The 25,183-nt window shown below is 37.5% G+C and overlaps 1 protein-coding gene across 1 annotated transcript in view; it reads right to left on the bottom strand.

The window, feature by feature from the left end:
- The window catches only part of adam19a (ADAM metallopeptidase domain 19a), a 134,391-nt gene extending 109,690 nt beyond the window's left edge, over positions 1 to 24,701 (bottom strand). Inside the window, exons 1-2 of the mRNA XM_079810658.1 lie at positions 24,287 to 24,701; positions 6,233 to 6,312 (exon numbers count right to left, since the gene is read on the bottom strand). Coding sequence (XP_079666784.1) covers positions 6,233 to 6,312; positions 24,287 to 24,410 — 204 coding nt within the window. The 5' untranslated portion in view covers positions 24,411 to 24,701. The remainder of the gene's footprint in view (positions 1 to 6,232; positions 6,313 to 24,286) is intronic.
- Positions 24,702 to 25,183: the final 482 nt, after the last annotated feature.

Genomic DNA, 25,183 nt, shown 5'->3' with positions numbered 1-25,183 from the left:
TGATGACTGACACACTTTGGTTTACACAACAAAAACTTGGGGCCTTATTAAACGATCTGAGTGCATGGTCTGAAGCCACTTTTGTTTTTTCTAGTTTAAAGACTGAAAAAATTGACAGGTCTAAAAGGGTGTTCCCTATTCTCTTAGTGAGTCATGGGTGTGTTTTGGGCGTAACATGCAATAAACCAATCAGAGTGTCATCTCCCATTCCCTTTAAAAGCCAGGTGTGCTTGCACTAGGGCTGTAACGATTTGTCCAAAAATAAAAACCTCGATTAATTTAACATTTTACCTTGATTACGATGAATTAACTACTATGAATTAATTTTTATTTTATTTTTGCTTTCCATTTTTTGCCCTCATAAGGTTTTTGAGTAAGTTCCTGATAAGGTTTTTACTGTAAATATTTTCTACTATAAAAAGTGGAATTTTTTTTCTAATGAAAAAGTGCATTTCTTTGTGATTTTAAAATACTTGAAGGAAACGGTTCACTTTCAGCAGTTATTATTGTCTATGGGGCAGATTTCTGCTTGTTGTATGGCCTACATTACATTTATTGGAATGCATTAATGAGAGAGTGATTGTGTGTGTGAATTACTCATACCGTCTCTATTCATTATGAAGCTGTGGTTTGTACTTACTTCAAAGGTATTAAAATATATGCCTATAACGGTTGAGTTTCTAAGCTACTTTAGTGACTTTACTTTAGTCACAGGACAGCGTTGACACTGCGTTTCTGTGCGCGATCTTCACGTGATGTGCGCGCTTCTGTCTAAGTGTTCGTTTGTCACAATATATCAGGCATTAGTTCAACAAAATACACATCTGATGGACTAAAATCGCTTTAATGTTCAAACTGGCAGGACTTAAAACACATACAAATGACAAAGCTTTGTGAGGACGCAGGTGAAAGAGGTCTGGCTTCAGGGCACGCACGCGTTGTCAGAGACGCGACATGGCTCGGCTCTCTGTGTCACAGAAAAAAGCTCATGAGCACTGAACGGATAATACGTTTTCCGTATTGTTGTTTTTGAATAGTGCACAATCGCTTTAAATGTTCAAACTGGCAAGCTTTTAAACGCATTTACTTGACCAACTTTATGAGGGTGAAAGTGAAAGCGATCTGGCTTCGGGGCTTGCGCGCGCCGTCTGTGCAATTAACTTTCCTGTATAAACTGTGTAAAAAAAAGCAGTTACTATAGTGATTCTGGGCATCTATAAACAAAGATAACTACTCCTGCATCTCTCGGTGTGCCTGCAAACTGCACTCGATATGACTGACGGGGCGGAGTCACGTGACTAGAGGTTAGATGTTCTGAATCTCGGTTTCGATTATTTTCCGATTAATCGTACAGCCCTAGCTTGCACCATGAAGGATTCGCTATTTACATGGCGGAATATAGACACCCTCAGCCTGACAATTGGTCAATTGCCACAATTGGTCAAATAATTTTGCAATGACATGCAATGACTATCCATTATGACATGTATGCTTTTTTATCTTTATGTACACAATAATATATTTTTTTAATTGATTTGTAATCCTTTTATTTTTAATATTTGGCATGTTTGTGTGCTGCTGCACGTCCCTGTGTGTGTAATAAGTTCAGTCCTTCCAGAAAAATGGGGCTTTTTTTGTGCGATTGTTGCGGGCAAAAATCCTTGATTATTCGGCAGGTTTTCTTAAAAAATGCTATGGAAAATGTGGGATATTTATGCAATTTTATGCAATTAAATTGCGGGAAATTGCAAAAACTGCTGTTTAATGAAAAAGAGAAAAAAAGCACTACATCACAGAAAGTGCTGTGAATATTTAAGTTCTCATCTTGTTTTATTGAAATTTACAAAACATTGAGTCAAACAAGTTCTGTAGCTTTACAAAAGGAATATGGTACAACTTCTGAAAAAATGAATTAAAAACTTCCTGTTTTACAGAGGTAGCAATACAAAACAGACATTTGAGTGCTTCCAATGCACAAAGTGCAATCTCTTAAAGGGTTAGTTCACCCAAAAATGAAAATTCTGTCATTAATGACTTCCCCTGAAATACGTGACTTTGGAGATCCAAACCGCTGAATCGACTCACTGATTCATAATGCTTCGAAGCTTCATGATGCCGTGTTTTGAAATCGGTCAACACACCGGGAAACTGCTTTGCGCGGTCTTTTGCTGTTATTTTTGTTGGCAAATGGGAATTTGCGTGCTTCATCATGGTTTCACCGATATCTATGGTTTCACCACGGGGTTTGCAGCTTTTCGATGATGTTCGCGTCAAGTAATTACGTCACTTCAAAAAAAAATTCAACTTTCTGCTAATAAATATGACTTTTTTGCAACGAAAATGCGGGGATTATGAAATCATGCTAGCCCGCATATTTTGCACGTGGAAATAGGCAATTTATGTGGCGAAAGTGCGGCGTATTTGAAAAAATGCGGCCCCCACATAAATATGCGGACTTTGGCTGATTATGCATTAAATCATGCAATCGCACAATCACGTTTTTCTGGAGGGACTGAATAAGCAGAGTGTACACGTGGTGTCCCACCTTTCAAATAACAAAATAAAATTGACTTTAGACCAGATTTTTATTGGTCAATGGCGAAGTTGTTTTTAGTTGGCTCAAAATAGCAACACGCCAGCAATGCGCCTGAACACACCTCATTTTCAGACCATGGGCGAACAGATGGGCGAGAGTGCATTTGCTATTCAAACAACGTGGCGCTGGATGTGAAGATGATAACTGCATCGGGCTGAAACTAGCAAAAAAAGACTTGCGCATTGCGCTGGGTGGATGAAAGGGCCTGTAGAATGCGATCTTAGAATTGCCTTAATGTAGTATTGTATTTACTGCCTCCGAATATTGTTTTAGAATGTTGCAAGTTGTGTAGGAATTCCAGTGAGGAAAACAACTTCATGTCTATTCTCAGAACAAAAATAAAACAAACACAACAGAACTACTGTATATAAAGGCTATTCACATGAGCAAACTTAACTAAAGGATTTATACTTTCGTTAATTTGATACGCTACTCCACAGAGGAAGAACAGACTAGACCAACTGGCCTGACGCAGACACATAGCTGAAGCGGACTGATATCGTCTTGATCTGGAGTGAGGTTTATGTGAGGTAACATGAAAATATGTGGGTAAATCTGCCCCAATGGCTCTCAAATAGCCAGTTCCATTTTGTCACCCTAGATTTGTGGGGCGCTGTATAGGCGGGGAGAGCTCTGAGACCGGCTGCCCCGCTTGGAATCATGATACATGCCTGCCGTATCCACGCGCTTAATTTTAATATATCCTGCTTACTTTACAAATTAAAATAGTCTAGAAAATCTGAAAAATACTTGTTGCAGAATGCTGAACACATTTACAATTTATCACTAACTCAGTGTATATAGAGGTCTATGTTTGGATTAATATTTTGGTGGGGCTCTGCCCCACCTGCCCTTACAGATGAGACACGGCTGGATTTGACACTACACTTTACCACTAGAATATCCCATCATACATTTATAAAGAACTACTAAATAGTAAACTCTGCTGAGTTAAGCCATGGCACAATAGTAAGGCCCATAATAAAGACAGACACTGAACCAATTACAAATACTGAGGAATGACAAAATTTCCACTAAGAGCCACACACATAAGACCAGATGTCCATAGATTGACCATGCAATAAATTATAAGTAGCAAAAAACATATAGGGTCTCTGTGCATATAAATGTCAATTATGTTAGTGCTAATTATTGTATGTTAATCGTTGTTTTAATGTAGGTTCAACTGGACTGGGTTTATTTGAGGCATTTAGCTTGACATTTGAAGGCTGTCTCTGGGTTTCACAACAAGCCGAGCAAGTGAGATGCATCCGAAGGGCATCGAGTTTGAGGCAGAGCACAGATGTCAATACAACAGAGAAGAGGGCAGAGAAATCAGTCTAAGTGGATGTTCCAGAGGAGTGCACAAGGTTGTGTGCACATTCACATGTGTGTGGCCGTGTATTGTAGCACATGAAATGCAGCAACACAACAAGGATAGGAAAGATCCATTTGAGTGGAAAACTTTAGTAGAGAGAGCTGGGATTTTAAATCAGCCAATGGGAATGGATTCCTCTGGGCAGGTCAAACTTTTTCACTAGTGAACTTTATGGATTATTTATAAGATAAATAATCTTTATGTGGGGGTTTTCAATGGCCGCTACAGACTGGAGAGTGGGTGGTCGATAAATATGGTATATAATATTCATATGTTTTTTTTAAAGACATCTAGAGCAGTGGTTTTCAAACCTGTCCTGGAGGCACCCCAGCCCTGCACATTTTGTGTGTCTCCCTCATTTATCACACCTAATTCAACTCATCAGCTCGTTAGTAGAGGCAGCAAGAACTAAATTGGGTGTGTCTGATAAGGGATACATACAAAATGTACAGGGCTTGGGTGCCTCCAGGACAAGTTTGAAAACCACTGATCTAGAGGGTGGATGGAGAAATGGGTAAAATAATACTCATCATGTGACAACTGGACACAGAATCAAAAAACATGATGAGAGCAGGTGCCTGAAACCCTTACAAAACAAAAGGGGCATCTTTTAGATCATTCAGAAGGCAGGCAGTCTCCTAGGCCAGGGGTTTTTAATCTTTATAATGCCAAGGACCCCCAAATATGATGAACCTTTTATGAGGGACCCCCTTCCTATGTAAGCAGCTTAAGTACTGTTAAGAATACTGCCTTACAACCCCAGTGAGCAAGATAAAGGGGACTATAGTGAGAAAAACTCACTAGAAAGATACAAAGCAATCAATTCTGGAAAGTACGGCAAGAAAGGAGAGAAACATTTAGAAACGAAACAGTTAGAATGTTCGGTAGACTTTAAGCATTTTTGCTTTATCTTTTTATTCTCTGACATTTTCTGGGGACCCCTTAGAACCTTCTGGAGGACCCCTGGGGTTCCTAGGCTGCACAGAATCATCAAGCTCTTCCAAAAGAACATGAAGGGAAACCTTTTTAGTTGCTTGTTAGAAACTCTGAATGTTGGAACACCTGCAGTGGGCAAAAGCAAGGGTCTGTCTGGATTCCAGCCTTTCCTCATAATGGAAGAATCTAAAATACACCCCACCACAGTTCGTCTACAAGCTTTCATAACTCAGACAATAATAACCAAAACCCTAGGGTGCTTATCAGGAGCTGCTTTCTGGTAGTGATGCCACTACTGCCAGCTGCAAGAGGTAACAACTACATCCTCATGGACTGGCTTGTAAGACGCTGGCTTGACTATTTTCATGAAGAGAAAACTCACTATGTTGTCCGTCATATTTCAGATCTGGGGCATGGAACCACTAAAAACGTTTGCCACAGTGCTGAAACCCACAAACACATTGGCTGCATCCTCTGTTGCTCAGCTTTCCACATGTGTTTGGAAATGTAACAACTCAGTGCTAAGTCCAAGACAACAGTGTAAATGTGTCGTTAGTACACTATCTAACTAAATGTCACTGAGAAGTGTCCTGACAGTTTGCTTAAGGCCATGTCCACACGAAGCCAGAACTTTCCCTATCCGATCTTTTTTTTTTCCTCGTTTCAAGAAATATCTGCGTACACACGAGAGCATGAAAACGGCTCAAAACGATGTAGTATACATACCAGGCCAGTCTGTGGCACTGTAATTCTGCCACAGAAATACACTAAAAACGGAGAAGAAGAGTTGTGGCTAGAAGGGGTATGGCAACAGTCGGAGGTGAGGTAAAATCTCACAATAAAATAACAATAAATAAATTTGCTACTTACCAGATGTGTTTTATTAACGCATACACCTACCCCAACCCTAAACATACCCTTATAATAATGCAAATACAGTAATTAAACAACGCAGTATTGATGTGCGCATGCCCAGTGCCCGTAGTTGTATTCCTTCTAGTCTTCCCCGCGCAGGACGTGGTGTGATGACATCACCGTTTCACAAAATATACGGATTGGCTGTATACACGAAACCGCAAGGGTGTCATTTTCAGATTTATCCACTTTAGGACCCGGTTTCAAATAATAGCGGTTTCAGTCTCCCAAAATGCCGGATCCGTGTGGACGAAACGCCAATACGATAAAAAATGTATACGTATACAGTGATACGCGTCTCCGTGTGGACGGGCCCTGATCAATATTTTATATTCTTATATATATAAGAATATGCATGTGGTGAATATTTAAAAATATTTTTTGATTATTGTTACCTAGTGCCTTACCTTAAATGCAGTTTCAGTTTCCTGCTGTGCTGTCCCGTGAGAGATCCAGTGTGCCGTCACTCTCTGTCCCCTGTCTTCCACTGAAAAGAAAGAGATACATAGACCATGGGAAGGGGAAAAAAATCTTTACTGACATTTCAATCTCACTTTTATGAAATGGCATATAAGAGTGTCTATGATAAAGAAAGAAATGAATACATCCATTCAGCATGGATGCGTTAAATTGATCCAAAATTACAGTAAATAAATTTATAATTTTACATTTCAAATAAATGCTGTTCATTTGAATTTGAATCAAAGAATTCTGAAAAAAAAAAAAAAATGTTACACTGCAACTGTTTTCAACATTGATAATAGTGGGAATAATTTTTCTTGAGCACCAAATCAGCATATTAGAATGATTTCTGAAGGAGCATGAGACACTGAAGACTGGAGTAATGATAATGAAATTTCAGGAATAAAATACATTTCAAAATCTAATCAAATAGAAAACAATGATTTTAAATTGCAATAATATTTCACAATATAATAGATTTTTACAGTATTTTTGATCAAATAAATGCGCCCCCCCCCTCCCCCTAATTTATTAACCCAAAACTTTTGAATGGTAGTGTATTTCTTTAACAGAAGTCCACTAGAGGCAAGTTGCAGATTAACCGAAGTGCAGTTTTTTTATCAAAATGTGAACAAATACAAAACAAACTAAACTAAAACATGACTTAAACCAGAGTAGACTTTAACTTGAACTAAAACATAACATGACTTGACAACTCAACAAACAATGGGTTACACGGATAATACTAGACAAAGACACATGGCAAACATGAGGGCTTAAATTAGGGTGACCAAACGTCCTATTTTCCCAGGACATGTCCTGTTTTCAAGTCCTGTCCTGGCCCAAATATGGTCACCCTAGCTTAAATACACTGAGACTAATGACTAAGACACACCTGTGAACAATCAAGACAATGAACCAATGATAGAACTGAACTGAGAACCCACATGACCAAAACAACCAATGAGAACATAGGTGTGTTCGACATTAGGCTTGTTCGACTTGATGCAGCGATGCGCAGACTGATTGGCGGCTGACTTGAAGCAGTGCATGCCAAAATTTTGTCCGACTTGAGACAGCGCAGACGCCACATGACAGTGACGTATGGCATCAAAGTACACCGAGAGCGATTCGAGAGCAGCCAGCTAATACAGCCGGTGCAGCTTCACAAGGCTGTATTCCATGATTGGCAGGATTCACTGCATGACAGTGATCATGTGTGTTTTGTGTTTATTCTAAAACCTTCAGCTCCACTAATGCTCACAAATCAGTTTTTATAACAGTAAAACCTCTTTTCATGTAGTCGCAATGTTATATTGTGTCATGTTTATCAAAATAAAACTGATTAAAAACGTAGACACCACTTCATTGATAGTGTAGGCTTATGTCGAACTTTATTCTTATACAAACAGACGCTGTATTATGCAGTACATAAAGTATTGAATGAAAATTGCTCTGAAACATTGTGTATTTGACAAATATTGCATTTATTTAACTTCAGCTGGGATAAAGTATACAAACATAAAGTATCCGGCCAATCGTGGAACAGCTGTGTCATCACCAGAGCTCGTGCAGTCGCTCTGGAGAAGCTGCACAAAATGCACCAGCCGGCTGCTCTCGAATCGCTCTCGCTGCGCTTTCGCTGCATGAAGTTGAACAAGCCTCATAACACATGAGGACAAAAGAATCAAATGACAGTGGAGCACATGGCAGGATCACATGACAAACAGGAACATGTGACAAAACCAGGAACAGGACCAGGAGCATAAATACCAAGGAGGTAATCCTACACCCGGAAAGCATACCTTCCATAGGGGCGGCCATTGCTAACCAAGCCATCACCTGCTGTTAACATCCCATTGACTCCCATTCATTTTGACAGTGAATATCTTTACATCTGAGGCGTTTAAAGAATCCATTCGTCCATTGTTTATTTCTAAACAAACATGACAATGTATAAAAGGCTCCATTACCTTGTATCTTACACTATCGCCCCAATGAAGCTGTTTTTGTAAAATATAGGCTAACGATTGCGTCATAACCACGCGACTGTGTCTAGACCCGAGGAGAAGCTCGTAGGCAATCTTTTACTGTCTATGAGGCAATCGGGGGGACGTGGAGGCATAAAGTCTGATAAAGTCAAGGGAGAAGCATGGGGAGAAGCCCATAGAGAGCCAAAAGCAGCGGGACAAAATATTTCAACAACGTGATTCAGATTTCACGATTGCCACTGTCAGACAGGTTGCTCACGTCACATCTACGTCGTCAAGCTCAGTTTGAGGCTGCGCAATACGCTCAGCCATCAGGAAGTGAGTGCTTCTACGTGACTTAATTTTTTTCTCCGTGAAGTCTATGGGGTCGCTGTGTCCATTTCTTTTACTGTCTATGATAAATACAAAGACATGAACACAAACAAAACCCAAAACCGTTACAATTTCTTGTATTTTATTTATTTATTTTACAAATCATGAATTATTATTTCACTTATAATTCATTTCAATAAAGTTTGAGAGTGGTTGTGCCAATTGACAATTTTGCCTGACCTTGTCATTTCACACACAAAAAAAGCCAAAGGATCTGATATTCTCTAAAATGTATTAAATTTGGGGCATGGTCAGGTTTCTGTGCGTCCCCTGAGATTAAATTCTGCAGGCGTCCCAGATTACTAACCATGTTTTTGCTGTTATCAAGACTGAAACCTTATAACGGTTGAACATGGACGTGCCACTTATGACAGTACAATATAGTTTGACAATCCAGGCTTGGTATTAAGTTAATCAACTCTAGAGAGGCGGCTGAAAATGGGCAGTAGGTCAGACTATTAATCTCCCTCAATCACTCATGATTAAGAGGAATAATCATCCTCATAAATCATTTTGTACAGCTTTCATGCACTTGATTTAAACCTCTAGTGGGATCCAAAATTAGACACTAAAATTACAAGCTTTTACAAGTTGATTATCAGCTCAGCGAAACTGGCTATTCATTCTCCCTGATAAAGTAACAAGAGAGGAGAACTGATGAAAGGTATGAGGATTTATCTCTTACCTCCCTCTCTTTTCCTCAATGATAGTTTCTTTGCAAAAAGAAACAAATAAGCACCGCCTCTCAGCTTGACCTCAGATATTTAGGGTCTCACGCAGAGCTGTCATGCACACAAATGTGGAAAAATAAGATCATTACTGACCTCGCTATATCCATTTATGGCTGGAGTTTATAAAATATGACACGCGGTAAAAGGAAGCAATAGAATTGATCGGGAGGGGAGTGTGTCGGCATGCTCTTCACAAGACCATCCTTTTTCCAATTTTCTTTTCTATTTCCAAATCGTAATGGTCTCATCTCTTCTAATGCTAAAATATCAGACTCGTCTAAAAGTCGGCATGATCTAAATCACTGCGGCTTGTCAATCAGAATGTATCGCAAAGTCTTTTCTGGTTGTAGCCGTGGTTCTTTTCCACAATAAACATCATCAAAGGCCAAGTTTGAGTTCAGGGACATAAAATAATCAGCCTGTCGCCAGCACGACACAAATCCAGAGAATCCATCAACGCAGACTATGGCCCTCTAGAGAAAACCATTTTCCAAAACTAATAGGTTTAGAGAAGGCATTAGCTGCAAGCCAGCCTAAGACATTGTTCCCAAAGAATGATCTAAGAAGGCCAAAGCTGGCTTGAGGGCAGTTGCTCTTCAAACACAGTGAAATTGACCTTCCTCTGGTTGACAATTATCTGTCCGTCAAGTCATTCAACTGCCATGGGGGTCCCACAGAGCCTTCCTTTTTCACTTCCTCTCTTACCAGGCTTTTTAGGAACAGACCTCAGGAGAAAAGTGGAGGTCTGAAGGAGAAGAGGATTAGTATTCTTCCTCTTTTTGCTTTCTGTTCACTTTCCTCTCTTGCTCTTGCTTTCCCTTGGAGTCTCATTATAGAATACATAAATGTTAACTAATATATATACAGTTAATTCAAATATTAATTTACAGTTTTGCTCAATTTATGTACAGCTAAAAAAGGAAGAACTATAAAAAAAAAACTGTGATTTCCTCATATTTTGACACCTCCACAAAAGAATGTGCATAAAGTCGTCGATTTCCTGATTCTCATGCCTCATTACGCCGTTGAACAATATTGGGGTTGGCCCTGAGGATGGGATAGTTGAGTGTAACTGACAGATTTGACCGGATGTCAGCTTTTAAATGTCACAACTGAAATATTGCACCAGCTGTTACAAAAGCAGGTTACACACATGCTGTGTCATAAGAGGCCTAATGAGTGTAACCCAGACATCCAACACAGATGCAAGAAGGCACATAAGATCCATAAAGCAGCATTGCTGTTAGGATTACGTATTGATCACTCAGAGAGGACCGAATACAAATAGAGAGAAAAACAGATACGATTATTATGATTTCCTGTCACAACTGAGAGAGCTAGAAAGGGAGAAACAGATGAAAGGAGTATTTAAAATTTAGAGACCAATATGGGTAGCCGACATAATGCAATTTAATAACCACAAATGAAATTGTTTAAACATACAATATTGAAATTGCAGCGACAACGTATTTTGCATAATATTTGCTCAAAAACAAAAAGATTAAAGCTGAAAATATATATTTTGCTATTTCAGCTTTCTATTCAATAAATATGTAGTTTGTAGGTTGACTTCCAAAAAGTGTAAACACTGTGGTATTGTGGCGCAAAAAAAAGCCAGCTTGACAAACATTAGCACAACTATTGACATATATTTGGGCCGTATCGGTAAAACTCTGTTTGTTTACAGTGTAAAAACTTGTATAAAACTCTGGCAGCTTTAATGCAAAGTAACATTCCTATCTATCTATCTATCTATCTATCTATCTATCTATCTATCTATCTATCTATCTATCTATCTATCTATCTATCTATCTATCTATCTATCTATCTATCTATCTATCTATCTATCTATCTATCTATCTATCTATCTATCTATCTATCTATCTATCTATCTATCTATCTATCTATCTATCTATCTATCTATCTATCTATCTATCTATCTATCTATCTATCTAAGAATGAATAATACATTTTAATAAACAATACATTTAATACACACATTCTAGTAAATAATACATTTATACCATAAACCTTATGAACATAAAACATTATGTTCTTGCCTTTAATGGGTTTAAATGGACCATATCAGTCTATCACAGCAGCTGCCTGGCTAGACATCTGAGAATTTCTACAGACACCACAGCCATCATCTGTGTGACTGTGTGATTGACCAATTTATAGACCATCGCTGAGAGACAGGGACTAAAAAACATGTCAATTTCAGATTGACAGGAAGCATCTGCAATTTAGTAAGTCCAAAACATTCTAAAACATGCTGCATGGTGCATTTGGCGGACTACTATTGTGTATGTGTGTGTGTGAGATAAGCTGGCACAAGATTGAATGTTGCTTCTGTGTGGGGGATCTCTTCTCTGAATTGTCGTGTGAGAGAGAGGAGACAGAAAGAAAGAGAGATAGAGCAGTTTGAATGGAACTGTTTTTATCACTGTTTCCAGGGTGCCGTTTTAAACCAAATGCAATCACTAAGCGCTGCAGGGACCGGGCGTCTTCAGTGACAGCTCTAAACAACACAGGCAAACTCCTCCCTTACCTTCCAACTAACAGCTCCGCCACGCTCCCATCTCTGTCTTTAGCTTTTTGTCTCTGTGATTCACTCTCTGATTACCTTTGTCTCTTTGTCTCTTTTCTTATCTCTCTTTCTCTCACACACACACACACACTATCTCTCATGCTCATTATATAGTACATAAGAATGTCAATTTATAATGCAATCTGACTCATACGGCCTTCCATATTTTTTGTTCAAATGCCACGAGCACCGATTGCGTAGGAGTGCACTAAAGTCCCCTCGCATTTCCAACTGTTCTAAGATACACTGAAGCGCAGTCTTTTTTAAAGAAGGAAAAGTTGACTATGACTAGTCAATGCACAATGGACACACAAAGTATACAAGCACTGTTTGAAATGCTAGAATCATAAACACTACACTTTAGCATTCTTTTAAAATGAGTACTTATTATGTAAATGATATTTAAAATAATATACTATAGTGTAAAATGAATGTAATGTTTGTGGACACTTAACTGCATGCTATTTACAAATAAATGGAAATCTGTTATAGTTTACATTTATGTTAAATGCAATTAGTCTTAAGAGTGCTTTTTTGACCCACTTAAGTAGGATATAAGTACATCTTTATAAGTAATTTCATAATTATTTTATTGTCCTTAAAATAGTGTTACTGTTGTGTACTGTTGAATGTTCTGACAAGCATTTATGGTAAACTAAAATATACTTGAGTTTTTCTCAGTCGCTTTGGTACATTTCTCAGATCAGAATTGAAATTCTCGAAACTACCTGTTCTTCACATCGTGTCACTTGTGCACATCAAAATAGCAGTATCTCATTTCTTTGAACAAGTTGCAAATGCTTTGGTACATCCATGCAATTGATTATGTACAATTCTCTGCTGTTTCCTACATTATCAATTGCTTATGTCATGTTGATCAAAATGTATTATAATGGGTCTCTGTTGAATAGTCTCACCCCCCACAACATTTAGGCATTAGTTCATAGCATAAGTCTTTACATGCACAATGGTTGAACAAGCTGTAGGAAGTCTGCACTGTAATTCCTACATGACTGCATGTACAGTTTTCCCTAAGAAGATTGTCCTATGTTCACATTTCTACTTTTGTTTGTTTTTTCTTTGTGCTATGCAGTGCTGTCTTTTCCTTTCTGTGTCGCAATGACATGGTCTGTCAACAAATTACAGTACAAACAGTAAAAGTGTAAATGTGAATCTTGTCCAGCCTCTTGCAATCAAACTTCCACATACACTTAGGTGTAACCTACAATTTACAATAATTGTCATCAAAACTTTAGCCATAGTTTACATCAGAACATTCCTCCAGAGTACTCTGTTTTATTAAGGACTTGTCATTCTAATGGCACTGACATGTTCATTGACACAGATATTTACTTTGAGAGATGAACTAAGGATTTTGAGCAAGAGACTGGCTTTTGCAGGTAATCCATGGTGTTTTGCTATTGGTACAAATTGTTTTGAGAAATGCACTTACTGTTTTGCAAATGTCGAGGATGATTCGAGAAATGTACCAAAGCGACTGAGAAAAACTGTTATGTAATTTCCCCAAAAAAGTATTCAATACATTTTAAATTACACATTTGTAATGATACATTTGCAGTTAAGTACATTTAACTTTAATCGTAACATCAAATACACTACACTACACAATGGAATTATAATCAAGTAGCCTAAAAAAATCTAGACGCACCCTAGCAGCAGAAAATTTATTTTGCCGCGAGTGTAGTCTAGCAACTCTCGGTAGACCTGAGAGCTGGAAAAACCAAACTCTGGTCAGGCCAATCACAGCGTGTGTAGAGTCAGTGGGCGGGCTTAACATAATGACGACACGTCACGGCAGAGTTGCGGAGGTTCTGCGTGCTACTTTTGAATCGGCTGTCTTTTGAATCGGCTTTGGCTGCGACTCTGGAAGACTTGGAGTTAAGCTTTTCTTTGAGAAAAGAACAAAGAACGGCACTGAAGTCATTCATAAGAAAAGAAGATATGTTCGAAGTTTTGCCTACCGGATACGGCGAAAGTCTATCAACTAACGTTAGCTCGGCTTCACCTTCTTCTTTGCTCTGGTTGGTTGTGGTGCTCATGGCGCTATCCAATTGCGTGCAGAGGGAATTTGAAAGACAACCGTTTATCCTGCCCCTCGGATTGAGCCCTGTCAATGGTGAGTTTCCAGACCCAATATCTTGATGTGGGTCTGGCTTGTCAGGCTAATAATCAAGTACTTTACATGAACTTTAGTATGTAGTCAATGCATCAAAGTGTACTTCTTTAAAGCATGAAACAATTATGATTTAAAAAATCAACTTCAGAGTAACACTTAATTTGACATAAATGTTTTAAGAAATATTCATGAAAGTCTCTTTAAGTACACTTAAGTGGCTTTTTATTTAATTAATATTATATTATCTGCAAGTACAGTTTAAGTACACTCCTTTTTCACAAGGGCAGCAAGCAGTACATTTACATTTATGTGGCAGACACTTTTATCCAAAGCAACAGTGGAGTAAAGTGCCTTGCTCAAGGACACATTGGTGGTGGGATCAAACCAGCAACCTTCTGGATATTAGTTCAGTGGTTTAACCCACTAGACCACCATCTCACATCAGACCACCATCTCACAGTAAAACCTGATAACACAGAATTTGAAATATATGTGGTATTTAAGAAGACAGAGATGATTTATAATGACGTGCTGCTTGAGAAAAGAAGATGGCGTTATAATAATATTCCATGCCACAAAAGTCGCTTTCACAAGGAAAAACAACCATTATCTATTGTGTGAGCCAATTTATGAAAGTCATTATCTTGATAGAGAAACTGTAGTCCAGGGACTAATGGAAAATTCCAGGAACAAGAGGCTTTTTAGACATACTGATGAAACCCAAAGTCATCCATCTTTCTTCTCATTGCATAAACATAAGGCGTATAAATGAATAATGGCGATATAACTAACCCATGCAGCTGTGGAGAGCACAAAGCGCTGCGAGTAGACCACTGCAAAAAGTCTGCCTTATTTATACCTCCTGTGCTATTATACACATATTTCAAATAAGTCTACAATGCATGAATCCTCGAAGAGAAGAGTTCTTTCCTACTTTGCACTGTATGGTTTGTATTTGTTTTCGATGTAACCATTATTCTCTCATAGTATTTGTCATTCTCAACTTTTTAAGCTTTCAAATCATCCTGCAACAAATAGTGCAGTAAACAGAAAATACGTAAACTGGTCCCCAACCGAAATCCCAGAATAAGGCCTCTGAATAGTAAGACTTGTTACTGTGCTCACAAAGCGCAACGCTATTAAAATTTCTCTTGTTATTCTTTTTCTCTACAATTGTTTGCAATTAATTCAGCGTGAACTGCTTAAAGTACAGACCTCTTTCAAATTATATTTCAGTATTTCGCTAGCTATGGGTTGAACAAGGTCACACTGACTCTGGCGAGTTAAAAAAAAATTCTCAAGTATTTGTACTTTCTGTATTTTTCTATGTCAGAATCATGATTGTAGGTCCTATCAGTAAAACATCAGAAAAAATGCCTCCACCAATTAATATGTGTGATGTATTATGTATGATTATTTTGTCACACATTTATTAATTTAAGTGAATGCTAGATTGGTAAATATGTATTTGACACACTGTATATGTATCTGATTGACAGGCGAGGAAAAGCACATTTTGAATTACAAGTAGACGAGGGAGACACAATCCTGCTTACACCTGGTGTTACAGTGTTTTAAGTGTAGTCCCTTTTGTCCACTTTCGACCACTTCTATCTATCTGATTTCTGTGAGGGGAGGGGTCTATGGATTTTTTCAAACCTTTCAGTCTAGTGGACGAAACAAGCATGCACAATTAACATATGAATGTGAAAGGAGACAACAGAAAAACATACAGAGAGAACAGCAGCATTTGTTTCTGCTCTGATAGCTGTAAGACCATGCCGAACACTGAGGGCATGTTAGAAATCAGGAACGGTGATAGAACAGAGAGACATTTTTCCTCTTCAAACTAAAATTAGGTCTTCAGCTGACAAAGTTCAAATCGTGTCTTGTTAGTGCCCTTCCCATAATGGTTACGCATTAAAGGGAGAGTTCACCCAAAAATTTAAATGAATCTCCCAAAAATGAAAAGTCACAAAAGAAGATATTTTGAAGAATATGGGTAACCAAACAGTTGGTGGACACCATTGACTTCCATAGTATGGAAAAACAAATTACTATGGAAGTCAATGGTGTCCATCAAATGTTTGGTTACTGACATTCTTCAAAATATCTTCTTTTGTGTGTAGCAGAGGAAAGAAATTCATACAGGTTTGGAACAACTTGAGGGTGAGTAAAAGATGACATATTTTCATATTTTTTATACTATCCCTATAAGTCAGTAATTGGAGACGAGAGTAGGCGGTGTTTTGTGGATGTTCAAATGCATTCACCCACATGAGCGTCTACACTACAAAAGCAATCCAGTCAAAACGTTTTCCAGCAAAGCGTTTTGGACTCTGGATGTGGTTGAAAGTGGAAGAGCTCAAAACATTTGAGACCCTGTTTAGACTTGTATTTAGCGTCGACCACTTGTTGTGATCGGATAGATGAAAACGTAGGTGTAAACAGGGCCTTTAATAAAATGAGTTTCTCATTATTCAATTCTCACTATTAACTATGACGTTTGCCTCAATAAACTCCTAATTGCTGCTTATTAATAGGTAGTTGTTAAGTTTAGGTATTGGGTAGGATTAAAGGGATAGTTCACCCAAAAATGAAAATTAGCCCATAATTTACTCACCCTCAAGTCATCCTAGGTGTATATGACATTCTTATATGTCATAGTTATATTACAAAAGTCCAGGCTAATCCAAGCATTAGAATTGGATTCATAGTTGCTCTGTTTTTGAAGTCCATAAAAAGTGCATCTGCCCATCAAATAACATGCTCCACGCGGCTCAGCGGTGTTAATAAAGGCCTTCTGAAGCGAATCGATGCGTTTGTGTAAGAAAAATATCCATATTTAAAACTTTATCAAGTAAACTTTCGACCGACCACCTTCCAATTTATGGAAAAATTGTTGAAAGTTCCGGGCTCAGGCCCGGTTCCAGAATCCATTGAGGGTGCTTCTGAAATTACTGGGGGTGCTCTAGTAAAGTGCAGATAGGCTAAGCAACGCCTCCACCATAGCAGTGTACAGTGAGAAATATATGATTATTTATTTACAATTAATTTACCAATAATTGGAATTTCAAAAATATTTTGCTACAAATTGTCTATTAATCTATTAGTCTGCCTAGTTTACATTGCTTTAATGCGTTACTAGTATTTTAACATATCTTCCTGAGAATCAGAAAAAAGGTTTTGTGAATTTAGTTTTTTTTTTTTTTCGGTCATTATTGTTTTGGAGCATAAATGTTTTTGTTTTTTTTGTTGTTGCTTTTAAATTCCTATGTTATATGCTATATCCTCTGATCTGTAGAGGACACCAGAACCCCTTTATTGCGAAAATTAAAAGACATGAATAGAAAAACAATGGGATTTTTGTTTTCATTCACCAATCAATTTTTATGCTTCAAGTTTTTTTTATCCAAACTTTGTATAAAGATGATTCTCAATGTTATGAAAGATACAGCATGATTTGATATACCGTTTTACTTTATGCAATATGTGTGTAAACATGGCCATAAATGCCATTCCCATTCTAGGCAATGCATCTATACACTATATCTAATTTGCATATTAATGTGTTTTGGGACAATATGTAATGTAAAAACACCTGTCATAATATTTTCATAAGAATGTCATGTATTTCATAAGAATATCCAGACTTAAAACTTTGTATGTTGTCAGAGAAATTCGCTAAATAATGTCCTCTACAGAGGCAAAACCTCTATTCTGGGTCTCAGGAGGATATTTCTGTCCCGTACATTTATATTTAGATGTCACTTCCGACACTTTACTGCATGCAATTGGCCGTCGGTCCTCTAATCAATAATAGTTTTATTCGATGAATGACTGTAGCCTCAAAAGTTAGCCAAGATCGCTACGATCACTAAAATGCTGTTGCTTTGTCAGTTCATCGCAATCTCACAAAGTTCTGTTATAAAAATTAAGTCGTCAACAATAAATCTCTTACTTAGCCTACATCGTGTCTTGACTTTGTTTGTTAATGAGAGGTTTGGCGGGCCTGCATTAACTCAGCACTGAATAGAAACTCTGAGATTCTGATTGTGTTCGAGAGATCAACAACTAGTATATCCAGGGTTCTAAATTAACTTTTTTGATCACCAGCCAATGTGGCTGACAACGTTCTAAAGTTAAGACTTTCTAAAGTTACCAGCCAATCAGAATTTCCACTAGCCAATTTTTTCCCGGTGAAAATAAGAGAAATTATGAGTGCCATTGGATGCATTTGATCATTTTATTAACATTGGTGGCATGAAAAACCCATGCAAAGTACAATGCATAACATTTTTGTTTAATGGCATCTTTTATGAATGAAGGCCAGTATCAGTGATACTAATATGCTGATGTCTCTATGAAATAACACTAACATTTATTAAGCTAAAAAAATAACTTTTAATTTAAGTGATTTTAAAAACAATACTCACATAAACCCATAATACATTTCATATGGGCTATGTGCCCTTCCTACCTAGGAAATATAGCCTACAGAAATTGAAATGTTAGTTTGCACTGCATAAATTATATATGGTAATCCTTATTAAAGCTATAAAAGTTATTTAGTCAAGAGCAGTGCAAATTTACTGAGTAATTACTTTTGTTATTTACATTGTCATTATAAGAGGTTGCTGTCACTTTGAGATATTTCGCTGTCGCACATGAAGCGGATCTCTCACGCGTCTCATTTTCTCACACCTCTTTAAGTTCATTTAAGACGTTATTTAACTCGTTTAAGGCTGCTCTTAAGAGGATACTCAACAAAACTGGCATTTTGGCATAATTGTGTGTGTTATTGTCGTGTGTGTGTCACAGACAGATCTTCAATGGTTTAAAAGCATTTGCATGAATAAAAGCGTGATGATATATCTGTGATTGGCTACATTACTCACCGCTGCAAAAACACGCTGTAAATAATGCATTTGACACTCTCCAGAACTCGGACACAAATGTGCAAATCTGCCAAATCTGTTTCGCCAATATTATTACAGTATCAACTGAGGGTGCTTTTGCTTGCGTTTGAGGGTGTTCTAGCACCCCCATAGAACCGGGCCTGGTTCCCCTGCCGATCGAAAGACTAACGCTACCAGGTACGCTTGTCATGACGTCACGTACGCATCTTGAGTTTCACTTTCAACATTCAACACTTTTCCATGGAAGGCGGTCGGTTGAAAGTTTACTTGATAAAGTTTTAAATATGAATATTTTTCCTACACAAACGCGTCGATTCGCTTCAGAAGGCCTTTATTAACACCCCGGAGCGCACGTTATTTGACGGACAGATGCACTTTTTATGGACTTCAAAAACAGAGCAACTATGAATCAAATTCTAATGCTTGGATTAGCCTGGACTTTTGTAATATAACTCCGATTTTATTCGTCTGAAAGAAGAATGTCATATACACCTAGGATGACTTGGGGGTGAGTAAATTATGGGCTAATTTTCATTTTTGGGTGAACTATCCCTTAAGGGATGTGGAAAATGGTCATGCAGAATTAAGGCTTAATATGTGCTTTATAAGTACTAAAAAACAGCCAATATTCTAGTAATATGCATGCTAATAAGCAACTAGTTAATAGTGAGAATTGGGCCCTAACCTAAAGTGTTACCCAATAAAGTTGTATGTACATCATACATGTAATCCTGAAGTCATCCAAGGCCAGCTCTACTACAGTCGATATCTGTTTTGAGTTGAAAGATGGCATTAATTAACCACTTGTATTGTATGAAGAGAGAGAGAGAGAGAGAGAGAGAGAGAGAGAGAGAGAGAGAAACCGCAGAGATAATTGAGACAATGTTACGTAGGAAATCAATTGCCCAGATAGAGCAGTCAGTTATAGAGATTTGCACCAGTCATTACACAAAAATACATGAGCAGAATCAAGTATTTCAGAAAGCTGCCAAAAAAAAAAATTATAATAAATCCTAAATGTAAACCTTTTTTTTTTTTTTGCTTTGTCTCATTAGAATGTTTGCTACTTAAAACGGAATAGGAAGTTGTGTCATTTTAATATTTGCTTTCTAAATTAGGATCTCATTTTTACTTGAATTTTCATTGGTCTTTTCCTCATTACATATGCAACTGAAGCACAGAACCCAGCGATATTTCCTTTGGGAAATGCAAATATACTGTATATAGGTTTTATTACTACAGTATGTCACCAGACAGTCTTCTAGTAGTAATAGGAGTATATGGGCTATATGTGCATCGTCGATAATCCACATGTAGGTATAAACAAGCCATAAATACATTTTAACATCAACTTCTCAGCTCAGAAGAATATTTGCTCCTGCTAATAGCTCTTGCCTGTCGTAGATAATATCGCTAGGCTTGTTATAAATGCATTAAAGGTCTGTCACGCAATATGGAGACTGAAGCTCAGCGCAGGTCCCAGAGTCCCCGGTCAAATCTCAGAGAGGTGTAGCAACTTCTCCAAACACGCAGAACACGCACAGAGCTTGTGTAGTGGATGTTGGAACAGGACTGTGAACTTGATATCCTGAGACCAGGCTGTTTGAGTTTCTTTAAAATACACAGTGTTTTAATGACAGAGGAGCGATGCCTGTGATGAAATATTCTTATGGAAAAAAACTGTCAACGGAAAATTTGAACTTTTCGAATGCTGGATAAAGTAAATTGAGTCTTGTTGTGGTTTATAATATTGACAGTAACGGATTTGCAACATCAATAATAGTCTTGTTTTAATGGAGAACTGTCATCGAGACTCACATTACACATCATTGCTTTAAACAACTGAAAGACTGACCAATGTCTAATGATAAAATCGATTCGTTTTATGCGCTTTAGTGGTCTGACGAATATGTATCGCTTATATTGTGGTTCTGAAAATGATTAGGCTCTATACTGATTCTTTCAGTATCTTGGATCAAGAAATACTTTCAACAGGACATATAATAGTCAATATTTATAGTCATAATAGTCAAATCAGAAATATATTTAATACAATTCTTTCAAAATGTTTACTTACACTAAGGCTACATCAGGGTTTCTCAACTCTGGCTCTCGAGATCCACTTTCCTGCAGAGTTTAACTCCAAATTTGATTAAACTTACCTGTCTGTAACTTTCTAGTAATCATAAAGACCTTGTCTGCGTCTGAAATCACATTCTCTCTCTCTCTCATGTACTTATTTGAATAAGTAATTACTTTGTGTCTGCTGAAAAAGTATTTTCTATATAGTATGAGTGTGTAGTATGAATGTAATCTGGACATACTACATTCGCCATGTTGTCATAATCACACGACCTACCAGCGTCAGTTGCATGGCTTCGCTGTCATTCACAAATTCTCTCCCGTGGCTTCATGGGACAGTAAAATGTCCATCATATACACTTCAGAAAAGTAGGTCATCCAGCCTGATATTTTATGAGTACTGTGAATTCGGACATACTACTTATGTCACATACCGTTTTTCGCCTACTATATAGTAGGGAAGTATGCGATTTTGAATGCAGCCCTTGATTAGCGGGTTCAGGTGTGTATGATTAAAGTAAGAGCTAGAAAGTGGGTGCGTCTCAGTCAGTTCCCTAGCTCCCGAGCTTGAGAATCAGTATATCGTGTACACGAGTTCGGGCATTTTTAAGGATGGTGAAGGACACATTGGGACACTGAAGTCTCTATTTCCTGCGACATGACAACCTCCTCATTGTACAACATCATAACTGCGATTTATGAACAACAGCAGAGCTGATTTTTTTAAATGGCATTACTTGTAGTACATAATGATAAATACTTTGATGTTACATATACGTGCAACATTTCAGATGTAAATAAATTATAAATGTTAGCTAGATTGTGTTCAGTGACCTGACTACTGAACTAGGGAGCTGACTGAGACACACCCAGTGTGTTATCACTTTTTAGCATGATGGTAAAGTATTATTGGCGGCACCGTGCTTAGCGGGTAGCACTGTTCCCTCACAGCAAGGAGGTCCTCTGTTCAAGCCAGAAGGCCTTTTACGTGTGGAGTTTGCATGTTCTCCCGGTTCCCTCCCCCACAATCCAAAATCCTGCAGTATAGGTGAATTGGAGACGCTACACTGTAAAAAATGATTGTGATTTTAACGGTATTTTACTGTAAAAATGCTACGGTGAAAAACAGTTAATTGGATAACAGAAAGTTTCCGTACTATATACGGTGACTAACTGTAATATATCTTACCTTACATTTAATTAAATTTTACAGGAAAATACCGTTAAATTTACAGTTTTTGGAAAGTCATTGTGTAATTTACAGTGAAAACCCGTAAATTCCCAGAATTCCCTGCGTGACACTTCACATTTGATGTATTTTCATTGCAATAACTATGTTTCTTCTTTGTTTTTTCTAATCAGTTATGTACATTAGGGTGTTATGTTACATCTGATGTTGTTAAATTAATGTTTATTGCATTTTTTTAATTTCACGTGTGTTACCATGATGGTGTTTAGTGTTTGTGTGAATGACACCGAGCTCTTCTATATATTAGTATTGTCCTCTTAAAAGCTGCTTGTGATTAGCTTAGATTCATCATGTGATTCTCATCTCCACTGTGATTGGTGGTTGTCCGTATATATCAAAGGTACATAACAAATATTAGTATTTCAATAGGTTGGTAATTTAACATTATTTCAGTTAATGAAATATGTTTTTATTTAGGCTACTGTAAATTATTTCCAGTGTAAACTTAATCATTACGGTTTTAAACTGTAAAATATATTTTTTTAACTGTGATTATTACATTATAAACCTTTAAATTATACGGTATTGAACTGTAAAATAAAACCTTTTTTAACCGTAATTATTAGATTATAAACCTTTAAATTATATGGTGCTGTCCCTAAAAACCCAAAACGTTACTGCCGTATTTTTTATAGTAAAGTTCTGGCAACCACAGCTGCCGGTTTTTTACCGTAAATTTTACGGGGATTTTTTTTACAGTGTAATTGGAGGCCGTTGGTGTGAATGCGTGTGTGTGAGTCCCAAGCCATGTATGGGGAGGGTTGGGGAAAGACCCCAGAAAAATAAAAAATGATACCAATTTATTCATTCAATAAAATATCTTGCATTACTACAAAAAAAATCCAATGTTTATCTCCAACTAGGCTACACTTTGTCATAACAGTAGCCTAATCTGTGATTCAGCTATACTGTGTCACTATTCCTTAAATTCTGGTTTATTTCTAACATGACCAAAGTAACTTGCAATATATTGCAGATAAATTCAGTAATCAATCCAAATGATTTGTATAGTGAATGTCACTAAATCGACTCATAAGAATCATTTGTTCAGCAACCGTCACACAATATTTTTACATTGCCCTCTAGGCATGTCGGCTATGTTTTTGATGAACTAAAAATTCACTTTTTATTTGCAATGTATGTTTCTGATTAAATACAAAGAACCGATTTATGAGAGTCATTCATTTGGTATTCGGATTACGCGGCTGCGCTGTATGTTTTCGATTCACAAAAAGAACCGGCTCATAAGACTCACTCGTTTGGGAATCTGACTACTACACTGATCACGCTGGATGCTTTTTTTTTTTTAATTATTCACTTGAAAGAATCTACCGATTGAGCCATTTGTTATAGAATGGCGCTGGGCGGCGCGCTGAGCTGTTATGTTTCACGCTGAATAGATTTAGTAACCTAACGGTCCACTGAACTTAAAAAAATCATCCTACTGTGAAAAAGTATAATCCTCGGTCACTTTAACCCTGCTTAAATGTCTATAACAGTCGTTCTGCATTGTGAGATTGAACAAATGTTATACTACAAGCTAGACTGTCACATTTTCTCCCTCCCCTTCAACGCCTTGCATTGTTGAGGTCAATCTAAGGTGCAATCACATTTGACGTCCTGACTTTGATTAGAGTCAGATTTAAGTAGCCTAAACAAACAGCTGAGAATAAAGTCTTTCATAGTCAACATGGGCAACATCGCCATCCTTATATGGAAGGGAAATCACTGATGAATTAGTACTGCTCAAAAGCTTTTGTTTACACAGTAACCTACGCAAACAATGTATTTATGCACCAAAGCTACTCTTTTCGAAGCGACTTAAATGCGTTTTCCCAGCAAAACAACTTCTTCGTGGATGCGCGCAACTGGTTGATAAAGGAGAACAACTTTTCAAGTAGGTTCTGGGTGAGAAAGCGCTGTCTTACCTTCCTCCCGAGGATTTCCGCCAACAATTTCCAGTAAACCGTTAAACAGAAAAAGCGATAGCATTAACAGCACATATCGTGTCGATGAAATGTGTCCGTTTTTCTGTCTGTGTTTGGTATACATCCCTGTGGCGGTCGGTGCTGTTCTCCGTCTCGCCTCGCGCTGTATTTACTCGCCAGCGTGAGAGGAAACCAGAAGAAATAGATGTAATTGAGTCAGCTAAGCTCTGCCCTCTCGACGTGCGTGAGCCACACGAACTATTATATGTTCGTAAACTGTCCTACTAAAGGAGCTGAGAACATAAGCAAGGCGGGAAGGATGCCTTGGGCATTTGAAAGCACGCGCACATTGCCAGGGCTTTCCTCCGGGCATAGTGAATTTATGACTCATTGATCACTGTATTCAACAGACCCCATGCTGAGAAGAAAACACACATCTTAAAACACCCTAAGCTGGTTTGCTGGTATGAAATGACCAGGCTCGTTTTAGTTGGTTTATATGACTAATGTGGAAGCTTATATCAGCCCCATAATATAATAACAAATATTCTTTGGTAGATCAGAATTATGACATGAAACCGAAATTATGAGATAAAAGTCATAATTATGACATAAAAAAGTAGAAATGTGAGACAAAAAGTCATAATTATGAGTTAAAAGTAGAAACGACGACAAAGCTGAAATTATGAGATAATCAGTCATAATTAGGCTATGAATTAAGTCGAAATTATGACAAAATTGCATGATTGTGAAAGATCAAAATTATTAGATACAATTTAGACTTTTTATCTCATCATATAAGTTAGAATGTCCTAATGTTGACTTTTTTTAATTTCGACTTTTTAATGTTATAATTAAGACTTTTTGTCATTGTGTAAAGTTTTTATCTCGTTATGA

The sequence above is a fragment of the Gobio gobio genome (genome assembly GCF_949357685.1).
Source record: "Gobio gobio genome assembly, chromosome: 2".
NCBI classification, from domain to species: domain Eukaryota; kingdom Metazoa; phylum Chordata; class Actinopteri; order Cypriniformes; family Gobionidae; genus Gobio; species Gobio gobio.
The sequence above is the reverse complement of the archived record's forward strand: the minus strand, read 5'-3'. Positions and strand labels throughout refer to the sequence as shown.